We start from the raw sequence: 12,654 nt of genomic DNA, 5'->3' as shown, positions 1-12,654 counted from the left end.
TTTTTTTTTTTTTAAGATTTTATTTATTTATTTGAGAGAGAGAGAGACAGCGAGAGAGGGAACACAAGCAGGGGGAGTGGGAGAGGGAGAAGCAGGCTTCCCGCTGAGCAGGAGCCCGATGCGGGGCTCGATCCCAGGACCCTGGGGTCATGACCTGAGCCGAAGGCAGATGCTTAACAACTGAGCCACCCAGGCGCCCCACACCATTTATTTCTAATATTAAAAAGAAGTGCATATTGGGTTTTTTGTTTTTTGTTTTTGTTGTTGTTGTTGTTTTTTACCACAAGCTGCTTACATGGGTCATAGCAGTTTTTGAATAAAAAAAGAATTTTTTTTTTTTTTTTTGCTAGTCCTAGCAGGAAAAAACAATCCCTTGACATTTAGCATTATGAGGCTAGTCAAAATACCACTCAGCATATTTTGTCCGATGTGTACTTCCCTTCTGGAAGCAGCTTTCATCCATGTGTTTATGTCACTATATCTCTTTTCTTAAATCTCAGATTTGGACTTCTCATTAAAAATTCTTAGAGGCATAACTAAAAATTCAATAATAAGTGTTTCGCTTTGGCTCTCTTTTATAACTTTTCCTTTCTTCTACAAAGAAACATTAACTCTCTGAGGTTTATTCTCTTTTTCAGACAAACATCTCATGGCTAAACATCTGACTCAGTCACGTTAAATAGTCAAGGTCTGTTTATTTTGGAAAATGGTATATTTAAGGCACTTAGAGTTCACTGATCATAGAAAGCTGCTTTTCTATATGATTTCCCTAGTGAGTGTTGGTGACTAAGTAGTGAACTGGGATGACAGCAATTAATACGGGGGTGTCTGGGTGACTCAGTTAAACATCCGCCTTCGGCTCAGGTTGTGATCCCAGGGTCAAGCCCCCCCCCCCATGCTCTCTCTCTCTCTCTCTCAAATAAATAAATAAAATCTTAAAAAAAAAAAGCAATTAGTACACACATAGCCATGGGTGCAGTTTGTTTTCCTCCACTAGACAGTGAGGTCTTTGAGGCCAATGCTGAATTCATTTTTGTCTTATCCCAGTGCCTTTCAGCAGATAGTAAGCAAGAAGAAATTGCTGAATACATAAATTTCTTCAACTGAAGTGATAATTATAGAATGATGTTGGATGAAGTAAAGCAGAATAGTCTAGTGACCATGATAATTTAGGTTGACTTACAGAAATGACAATTTCATGTGGTTTACTCTATTGCTTCATTAGATTCACGTGCTGCCTCCCCCACCCCAAGAACCTTACGATATCTGTAAGGTTTTCCCATCACAATCCTTCAAGATGGATGGGAATTTTCCTTAATTTTATCCATTCCCCAAAGACAATAACACTACAATTAACATCCAAAGGCACAGAGAAATGAAATAACCCACCCTTCACTGAGTTAACATATTCTTTCATTTAACAACTATTCCAGGGCCCACGATGTGCAGACAGGATGCTAGGGACCGAGGGTGCGGAAGTCACGAGGGCAAAGCCTTGCCTCAGGGTGGATCTGACGACATAATGGGGTGTCTAGACAAGTCGCCAGGCCAGTACGTTACTGACATGAGTGCTATATGAGGGTGTTGTAAGAATGCTTTAAGGGGCAGCTGAGTCAGACCAGGAAGAGTGGGCAGGGAAGCCCGCTAGGAAACTTCCCGGCCAACATGTGATGGGTAATCTAGTCAGACAAAGGGAGAAGGCAGCGAGGGGGAGAAGCTCAGTGAGGAAGTGTGGCACATCACAGGCCCTGAAAGTGATGTGAACGAGGCCAGGACAAGCCTAGGTGAGGAAAAGGGGAGATGCAAGGCCAAAACTGTAAACAGCGCTCAGAGTAGAGCGAGTCAGTGGTGGGTCCAGGAAAATAATGAAGCTGATAGTAAAGTTATTGAAAAACATGTCTGAAAAGCATTCATAAAATATTTGTGTTTTTTTTTTTTTTTCCGGCAATTTGATTACATTGATTGAGAAATCATTTAATCCCATCCAATCTCTTCATTTTATCGACATCCAAAGTTAAGGCTGGAGAAGTTTAGTGACTTGCATAAAGTCCCAATCCTGGTTCTCCATCACAGGGTGAAACCCACCAAGGTCCGCGGGCTCTCCCACGCAGTGCTCTTTGTTGACATTGCCTGTTTGCCTTTCTCCTGGTTCCTTTAAACCCGAGGCTGAATTCTTTCAAGTCCCAGGCATGCTAACTAAGTTTTTTGTGGGCTGCATCAATGACTTGTAACAATTATTTTCCAGAAGTAGTAAGCATTTGGTAAGTGCCCAGTCATTTTCCCCCTCCTCCCCCACGTTTTGTAGATATTCAGTTTTTCCAAATTCCTCTATTAAGTTTTCATGTCTCGCTAGAGCTGTGACAAAGGCAATAGGTTAAGACTCAAACATGTACAAGTTTGACTTCAAAAGGCTTATTTTAAGCGTACAGTTAAGATGGCAAACATGAAACATGCTGACTGTTGCAGTTCGATGATTAATGCCACAGATAATCACCAAACATGTTTTATTGCACAACTGATAACATGCACACAACGAAGACACGAAGATGCTCTGAACTGGTCAACGTGCCCAAGACTAAATGCCAGCTTTTGTTTTTATACTTTTTGTAATCTCACCTGCTAAGACCCTTATCTTCATAAAACCACTGAGTTCCTGAATAAATATTGTGCCACAGATTTAAATCTTCTGGGGGATTTGATGCAAGTGGTTGCTGGATTTTACGTCTCAGAAGCTCATATCTAAAGCAAAAGACAAGCAGAAACATCGGGATTATCTCAACTAATGTTATTAACCAAAATTCATGTTGTTTCATGGTATGAGTATCTGGTGTGTGCACAGAAACGTAAAAAAAAAAACCTAATTTACAATCATGAAGTTTTTTGTTTTTTTTTTTCCAGATAATCACTGCCTTCTGGCTCAAGTTTCAGGTATTCAATTATTTTGAAACAATCAGCTACATTCACATTTTACTATTATTAGTAAGAATGATAACATTTTAGATTTCTTCTATTTCAGATTTGCCAAAACTTTATCACCAGTTTCACACAAAGTGGAAATACAAAATGCTTAAGTTAATGGTTTCCTAAGACATCAACCCATCAGTGCTTTATAAATAATGATAATATTATCAGCTTGCTACTCTTGGCTAAGTGTCAAGTTGAGGTTGTTACAAAGCTATTTCAGAATCACACACGTTTCTTTCCTCTTATCTATGTCCCTGACCACATTCTTTACAAGTTTCCAGATAATAATACCCTGCCAGAGAATTATTGTGTTAGCTTTGGAATTCTGAGACATTTTTGTGTAAATGTATCATTTAGAACATGCATCAAGTTTGTCTAACATATAATAAAAATATATTCTGAAAACCAAGAGAAGGATTACATCAAGAATTGTTAGAGAACAGTGATTGTTGTTTCAAGGGGTTTTAGAGCTTCACAAAATTATATTTCTATCTCGAACTTTCACGGCTCCATGTAAGTCGAGATATACAATATGAAATCGTATTCAAGTTATGAGTAAGGGGTATCCAATTAGAATTAGTTCTACATTCACACGTGAATAAAAGTCTCCTTCCTTCTTTCTTTCCTTCCTTTCTTCCTTTCTTTCTTTCTTTCTTTCTTTCTTTCTTTCTTTCTTTCTTTCTTTCTTTCTTTCTTTCTTTCTTTCTTTCTTCCTTCCTTCCTTCCTTCCTTCCTTCCTTCCTTCCTTCCTTCGGAGATAAGACCATAGCAGAATCCAAAAGCACAGTCACTTTCTCTTACCTCAAATCGGGTCCGTTTGGTCTGGATGGTGGCTGCCATGAAATCCCAACATATGATTCACTTAGTGGAATCACCAACAACGGGTTAATGCCCTGAGGTAGGGTGGGGTGGGTGGTAACATGGGTAGGTAAACTCTCTGTGCACCCTCCTAGGTACCCGTTACCTCCTGAGCAAGCCACAATGGTGACAGAGTAGTTAGTGAAAGGAATCAGACGAGTAATTACTCGACTTAACACAGAGGAAGTAACATTGGTTATTGTGAGGTGAGGATCAGGCATGCGGATCTCATAGCTAAGTATGTCTCCATTCTGCATGAGTGGGGGTTTCCAAGTGACCTGAAATAAAAGATAAATTTAGAATCAGTGTGACAACACAGGAACAGAGCAAGTGAAGTTCACAAGACCTAGAATTTTGCCGTGCCTTGTTTTCACTTACGCCACTTTCTAAATGCCTCCTTTCGACTTAGCCTTTTGCACTAGACAGTAATGAAGGGTTTGGGATCAATTAGCAGTACACCAGGAACTAAATGAAATGCTGTTTCCTGGGTTTGGCTTTTTGTCGTGATACTTTCTAGGACTGTCAGACTAATACACACCTTAGTGATTCATCTCCACGGTGGGTGTTCTAAAGGACACAGAGCACACGCATGGAGGAAATTCACACATCCACATGCATCCATGGGGCAGTGGCAGGATTTGACAGTTTTCTTGTTTATAACTCAATTAAATGAAACATCAGAACTCCCTGCTTTTCATTGTTAGTATGTACTCTAAATATGTCACTACTTTTTTTTTTTGGGATGGTGAGGGTGGGGGAACATTCTTTGCATATTCTGAGGATGCATAATTGAGTTCTTGAATCTCACATGTGCATAATGTAGAAAGTAAAGCAATAGCAACTTCTATTCTCAGAGATAAGAGATAAGCCTTTAAAAAGGCAAGCAAAGGATGATCCTATTTAACTAACACATGGACCTGAACACCAGAAAAAAAGAAATATTTTGTAATGGAATACTACAATGTTTAATATTCCCCCCCCCCTTTTTTTTTCTAAATTTTGTAAGGCCATCCTGGTGACACACTCATGCTTTGGGGATATAAGAACCCTAGAAAAATGTACATGGACCATTAAAAAATCACTTTTTTTACATACTATTCTGGTTCCTCTCTTATCATTGCCTTGCAACGTTCCTTAAATTTTAGAGTATACATTTCATCTCTTAGTAAGCTTCTTGATGGCAGGGCCAAAATTGTATACCCATTTAATGCCATGCACACAGAGATGGAGTTCAGTAAGTAACTGTAGTCACAGCTGATTAGAGTACATTTTTTTCCTTAGCATACGGTTATTTTGAAAATTTAAAAGATTCCCATAGAGCAATATATATTGATATCCATATTTGTAACTCTAAACAAAATCAAAGTCAGAAAAAAGTAAGAGAAAAATTATACAGAAGTACTGACCAACATGTTTCATTCTTAAATAAAAGGGAAAACAGTTTCCTCCAGAAGGAATATCACCTGAGATTTTCAGAGGGCATTCTTACTAACAAGTGGCAACAAAATGGGCTCCTACTACATGTCAGTTGTCTAGGTGCTTGATAACTGCTTTCCTAATTTATAATTAGCAAGACCTAATACCTATTCAGATTTTACTACATGGCTTAAAATCATTAATTTTAAAAACTTCTTGGAGTGGTCCACACTGTGCTGGGGTGAAAAGAAGCTTTAAATGTGTTCTTTATGAGCATAGCGGATGTGTCTGGATGTAGAGAAAAATCAAAGAAACCTAAAGAGCAAAGGTTGTAGACCAGACACAGGATTCTATTTATTTTGGAGGTGCAGTGCTCTGTGAACTCAAAAAATGAGTCAAAGTCAAACTCAGGGGGCTTCTTGATACTTGTCACGTAAATGAAAAATGGAAAGGTTATGACAGCTAAATTCACCCCGACTGATATGTGGAATACCACTTCTTTGCCTCTCGAGCCAGAACATTCTGAGTTCAGGTCAAGGTTTGGCAGCACTTGAAAGAATTAAAACCTGGAGATAGTCTGTGCAGTTGAGCTAATAGTGAATTGATTTGGAACTTGGTATTGAGGCTGAGAAAAAGCATTCATAACATAAAACTTGAGGGATGCCTGGGGGGCTCAGTTGGTTAAGCATCTGCCTTCAGCTCAAGTCATGACCCTAGGGTCCTGGCAGCGAGCCCCGTGTGGGGCTCCCTGCTCAGCGGGGAGTCTACATCTCCCTTTCCCTCTGCCCCCCCCAACTTGTGCTCATGCGCTCTCTCTCTCTCTCTCAAATTAAATAAAATCTTTAAAAAAAGAGATAAAACTTGGATAAAATATCCAGAAGAGATTAAGAGATTTGATATAATGACACGAGACAGTCATCTGACGATCTTTGGGGAAAAAAAAAATCCCAATTTTCTCTCCTATAAATGTTTACATCCAGAAATTAGTTATTTTGCTCACTTAAAAAGTTAGACTTGGGAAAAAATGTCTTTTTGACAGTATTCAATCAGAAGACATGAATCTATTGCTACAGAAATTTTTCAAAGGACTTTTACATGGAGAAGGCCAGTGTTATCATAGTCAGTAAGCTAACAGAAGTGGCATCTAATTGGATTACCTTCCTGATAATATCCTGGAGCCATTATTAAAAATAGACGTGTCCAAGATTTTTAAGGAGCAAGCTAGCTAAATATTGTATTCTATTCTTTCCTAGGCATAAGACCATATTTATTATAGTATGGCCAAAATGTATGAGATTAAAACTTTCAGTTTAACTTCCCGTGGTTTTTTACATAGACATGGTCCACAGGAAGGATTATGAAATATTGCTGCATCCCAGAAAACTCAGACCAAAGAGTCTCTTCCTGATCCAAATAAGCAAGAGATGTGTTCTCTAAAACAGCAATTTTACATTGAAATCTTTTACTTAGAATTATAGTTACTGGCTAGAAATAAAATGCTTATTTCAGAGATGCCTACCATAATTATTTTTGAGTTGAGTGGCTCTTAATTTAGTTTAGATTTCCATTTTTCTTTTGTTATTATTTTTTTGGATGCCTTCATGTCTACATGTGATTGCATAACTCTAAGGCTACTTAATCAATACAACATATGAATATACAAGGACCAACCGTGTGGAATACTTGACTCCATATAGCAATTTTCTTAACAACGGACTCCCTGGCAAAGCTTTTCATACGGAATAAGGTGTATAATAAATATTTGTTGAAATAAAATTAAATTTTCTCTTTCAAAATGCCATCTTTCTCTTTTAAAATTGTTAACATTAGTTTTTCATTTCAGATATTAGGTTTACATCTTGAAATTAGAGAAAGAGTACAAAGCTATATATATATATGAAAAGTTGATTATGGCCCTTCACCTCTACCTCTTCCCATCCCTCTCCCCTGCCAGCTACCTTCTTAAAATGAGTAGGTGATATTTTGGGATATATTCTCCCATACTTTCTGGTATCTCATATAAGCAAAGCAAATATACCCACACATATATAAGCTTTCTCTCTTTTAATATTTTTTACAAAACATGTTTATTCTACACCTATTAATCTGCAACTTAATTTTTACACTTAACAATAGAGGACAGACTCATTCTTTTTTTTCTGTAACATAATATTCCTTTCATGACTGAAAACAAATTATTCAGTTTTTATCCTATTGACATTTCTTTACTGCTAAAAACAATATTTGAAAATGTATGCACACATATTGTTGTATTTATTTTTTATTGGGTAGATGAGAAAGAATTGCTATGCTAGAAGGTTCATTATGTTTAATTTTAACCATTATTGAGGGATTACTTTCTAACAGGTTGAGGTAATTCACTTTATCGCAATGAAAGAATGTCCATGATCTGCATCCTCACAAACTAGTAAAATTACCACTTGTTTTAGTTTTTGCTTGTTTATTACTTTTTTATTTCTCTATTTCTTTTTTTTCTTAATTATTAATTATTTCTCTAATTAGTTTGCATTCTCTTGGCTTTTTTGGTGAGGTATAAATATTTCCAAATATTATTGACCCTTTGCATATCATCCTCTTTAAATTATCCATATTTTTATACATTTTCTATTGAATTACCTTTTTATCATAAAGTATTAGAAGTCTTTGTATATTATGGGGAAATCTATTTTTCTTTTTTTTTTTTTAAAGATTTTATTTATTTATTTGAGAGAGAGAGAATGAGAGAGAGCAAGCTCATGAGCGGGGGGAGGGTCAGAGGGAGAAGCAGACTCCTTGCCGAGCAGGGAGCCCGATGCGGGACTCGATCCAGGGACTCCAGGATCATGACCTGAGCCGAAGGCAGTCGCTTAACCAACTGAGCCACCCTGGCGCCCAGAAATCTATTTTTCTATAATGTGTGTTACAGATGTATTTTTCCAATCTATGTCTTAGAATTTAACTTTTTTTCTTTTTTTGAGGGAGTCTTACGCCTTGTAAGAAAAAATCAATTTATTTTCTAGTTAAATATAACTATCTTTTCTTTATCTTTTTTTCAATTTTAAAGATTTAATTTATTTATTTGAGAGAGAGAACATGAGCAGAGTGGGGAAAGGCAGAGGGAGAGGAAGAAGCAGGCTCCCCACTGAGCAGGGAACTGGACATGGGGCTCAGTCCTAGAACCCCAGAATGATGACTTGAGCCAAAGGCAGACGTTTAACCAAGTGAGCAACCCAGGTGCCCCTAGTTTTTCTTTTAAGGCTTCTGAGTTTTTTTTGGTTTTGTTTTGTTTTTTCCTTTAGAAAGATCCCCCTAATCTTTAAATTATATAAAATTATTTTTCTAAGCTTTCTATTTTTTAACATGAAAATTTTAATTTATTGGAATTTAGTTATGATATAATAAAAAGATCTTTCTTTTCTTACACATAGACTGTCAGGCCAGTACCATTTTTAAGGTAAACCTTTATTTCCCAATGAAATAAACGTTGCTTCTACAATAAGCCAAGCTCCCAGGTTTACTTGTATCTGTATCTAAAGTCTAGTTTGCTTAAATGGTCATTTGTCTATTGTTATGCCAACACCATACTGCTGTAATTCAGTGGCTTTATAGTAAGTTGAAATACTGAAGAAGACGTCACCTCAGTATTTTTTTTCTTTGACAATTTTCTAGGCTAGTTCGACCATTTAGCCTTCTTTATATAACTTGAGATCATTTTATCCGGTTTGAAACAAAACATTATTGTCATTCTGATTTGAATGATGTTAGGTGTATATGTCAACCTTGGAAGGATTGACTTATTGTGGAATTAAGTCCTTCCATCCAGGAAGACAGCATATTCTCCATTTGTTGCAGTCTAAAGAAGTTGAGAACAGCGTGGGCTCTTGGAATCACCATATTTCTTTGGCGTGAATCCCAGTTCTTCTTCATATGTAATCTTAGGGAGTTACTTATACTCTCAATTCCCAGTATTTTTGCCTGTGAAATGGGGATAGTAACAGCATCTCTCTGATAGGGCTGGATTAAGCACTGAATGCGAGCAGTTCTTAGAGCTTAATATGAACTCAATAAATAGTAGTCATCATCATTATTTTATTTTCTTCCATAAGATGTTTGTTTATATATATATGTTATGGTTTGATTTAAGCAGACATCAAAGACAGGTCCACCTTCATAAATAGGTGATAATGGTGATTAAGACTCAACTCCTTTCACTCTGGGTTATTATCAGACTTGTAAATGAGCAACACTACGAGTACACACCCTAGTAACACAATGCATGGACAAAATCCGGCGGACACTACTGCTCCTCGTGGCCCGCGGCCACGGAGGGTGGCTTCAGGCTGAGCCTAGTGATGGCTCTGCCGCATGAAGACTGAGAACTGCATACCTGTTGTCTTTCATTCTGCTTTAGCTGTGGAAGGTGGGCTGCTTGAGTCATCACCATCAAATGTTTTTTGTGGCATCACAGTTACACAACTTAGCTATTTTTATGTTTTATTTTCTATTAGTCCTCAATTGTACTCAAGACTTCAGTGTAGCAACCTCTAAACCTTTATAAGCAACCTTTTAAATATTTCACTTTTATAAAGTGAAGAGTTGAGTCTTAATCATCAGCAATCTTAGAAATTGACTTTATCTTAATCTGATTTTACACTGAATTTTTGCTAGAAATGGTGGCTGAATCTTGTAAGTCCTTTTTCTATTGCATCTATTGATAAAAAATTATATGAGCTTTCTCCTTTGATCAGTTGACTTAGGAAATATGTTGATAGATGTCCTGATGTTGAACCATCCTTACATTTTTGGAGTCAAAGCAAATTTCTCCTGGCATGTCATTCTTTTAATATACTTCTTAATTCAATTTGCTAATATTTTATTGATAAGTTCTGGATCTATATTCATATATGAAATTAGTCTGTAGTTTTACAGAACTATCTTTTTCAAGTTTTGGTAGAGCATTTTTTCCAACTTTAGAAAATGCAATGAATTTTCTTAAGTGATTAAATACCAAATAAAACTGCATGGTTTTCACTTTTTCAGATAACCTCTTCAACATCATATATTATTGATTTTCTTTATAATCAAATAATCAAAAACAATATTAAGAATATGACTTTGATATACAGCTGTGCTCTCCAATTTTCCCTTCTTAAAGCTCAAATGTATGCCAAGTAATATCACCTTTTTACGCTTATTACCATGTTACTTTGGTTTCTATTTGGCCTAAGTATATGGAGTTTCCCTTGCTTTCCTGGTTAGACCATGACTATTTATGGGCAGGACGGGGTAGCTGTGAACAGTACATATGACCCAATATAGAAAGAACTAGGGAGAAATACCAGTCCATTCCTGTTCTCCCCCATCCTATTGACAAGTATTCTTTATTGCTCTTAAGCTGATTTGTTTTTTTCTCCCAAGTCCTTGTCACTGCTGGGCATATATTTATTCGTGTAGTGCTGTCTAAAATGTAAGCCCCATGAAAGTAAGGATTCTGTTTTGGTCTCTGGTGTATACCCAGGGCTTAAAGAGGCACTCATGAAGGTACGTTACTGTTCAATAAATGTTAGCAGAACTGGTTATTATTGTTGTTGCTGTTAATATTATTGACTATTTCCTTCATCCTAATATTCAGAATGACTCTATATGGTAAACGTTGAGTCAATTTCTTAACCAATGTACTAATGACAATACTTCTGCTTTTTTCTCATTAATATTTTATGTATATGCAGTTTTAACTTTTAAATCTTGTATTTTACAAAGAGAAATCAGTCTACTGCAGTCACACGCCTTTGTGATAAGCCATATCACTGGAAGGTGTACTTTGGCAGTTTTAAGATCTTTCTGAACGTAATATGAGCCAATAATACTGAAGCACAAATATGTCATTTTAATATTTAAATACCTATCAGCCTAAACTAGATTCAGTTGAATATTACTGAAGAGTCTCTTCATTGATAACTTTTGATTTTCTAGATATAAATGAGAATTAATTAAAGGTGTGGTTTAAAAAAAAACTTTCATTAATGTAAAATGGCCATATATTTCAGGTACATTTTTAGAGATTTGAGATTCCTGACCTGGTAGGTGAGAGCCTGGGAGACTGAGCTCCCTAGCCAAGCTAATCTAAACTTTACCCTAGCAAGCCGGCAGGCCATGTGCATTGTTTCAACCGTGGATGAAGTTACAAAATCAAAAATGGGAATAAAAAAAAGAAGAAGGGGCGCCTGGGTGGCTCAGTCGGTTAAGCGACTGCCTTTGGCTCAGGTCATGATCCTGGAGTCCTGGGATCGAGTCCCGCGTCGGGCTCCCTGTTCGGCGGGGGGTCTGCTTCTCCCTCTGACCCTCCCCCCACCATGCTCTCTCTCTCTCTCTCATTCTGTCTCAAATAAATAAATAAAATCTTAAAAAAAAAAAAATGCAGGGACGCCTGGGTGGCTCAGTCGGTTAAGCGACTGCCTTCACCTCAGGTCATGATCCTGGAGTCCCGGGATCGAGTCCCGCCGCGGGCTACCTGCTCAGTGGGGAGTCTGCTTCTCCCTCTCCCGCTCCCCCTTCTCATGTGCTCTCTCTCATTCTCTCTCTCTCAAATAAATAAATAAAATCTTTAAAAATAAAAAAATAAAAACAAATAAAAAAAAGAAGAAGAAGAAGAAAAACCCAGGCCACTTGTTTTGGATACCTTTGATCATTATTTACATTTGCTGCATCAAGTGGAATTGTTCGTGGAGACATTCTTCTTCTGAAAATACTTGTTCTTTTTTCAGATCTGACTAGTTATTAAATTTTTGTTATAAAGAATCCAGAAAAATGTCTATTACGTAGCTTTGTCTCTGAGACGGGACAGCGCTTACGTTGCACCATATGGATTGGTATTGCTACTGAAGTTTTGCAAAATCCCCTCAGGATTAAAACAGAAAGCTGTTTCTGGAATGATTAATAACTCTAGGTCTGCTTGGGATTTTGTTTGGTTTGGTTTTTCTTTTGAATGAAGAGTAATTCTTAAGACTGCACAATTCGTATAATAAACACTGTGTATCATGTACTTCAAATTAACTTCCTTTTAGTGTGTTATCAACAGAATTCGATACACTTTTGATATTTCTGTCAAAAAAGTGTGTTGCTTTCACCAGTCTCTTACTGAAACTAAAAAAGGCTTTTAAAAATAGCTTTTGGTTTGTAGGTCAGACTAAATTTCTTCAACAACTTACACTATTTAGCAACACCTAGTGTTTGTTTCTGTGGGGGAGTGAGAACACACAGCATAGATCCAAGTAGTAATTTCAACAGATGATCTTTGCTGTTTCGCAAATATCCTTTGTTTTGTGCTCTGGTGAGCAAGCTACTGTAGCACTGTTTTTGGCAGTGGTACAAGACTGAATCCATGGAAGCATGTGTGTATTTACACAAAAGAGGCTT

At 37.0% G+C, this 12,654-nt stretch overlaps 1 protein-coding gene across 1 annotated transcript in view; it reads right to left on the bottom strand.

The window, feature by feature from the left end:
• Positions 1–12,654, bottom strand: part of USH2A (usherin) — a 702,118-nt gene that overhangs the window by 222,214 nt on the left and 467,250 nt on the right. The window contains exons 41-42 of the mRNA XM_035010130.1: positions 3,766–4,100; positions 2,617–2,739 (exon numbers count right to left, since the gene is read on the bottom strand). Coding sequence (XP_034866021.1) covers positions 2,617–2,739; positions 3,766–4,100 — 458 coding nt within the window. The remainder of the gene's footprint in view (positions 1–2,616; positions 2,740–3,765; positions 4,101–12,654) is intronic.

Source organism: Mirounga leonina, unplaced genomic scaffold (genome assembly GCF_011800145.1).
Source record: "Mirounga leonina isolate KUSES-001 unplaced genomic scaffold, KU_Mleo_1.0 Mir_154, whole genome shotgun sequence".
Taxonomy (NCBI): domain Eukaryota; kingdom Metazoa; phylum Chordata; class Mammalia; order Carnivora; family Phocidae; genus Mirounga; species Mirounga leonina.
The sequence above is the reverse complement of the archived record's forward strand: the minus strand, read 5'-3'. Positions and strand labels throughout refer to the sequence as shown.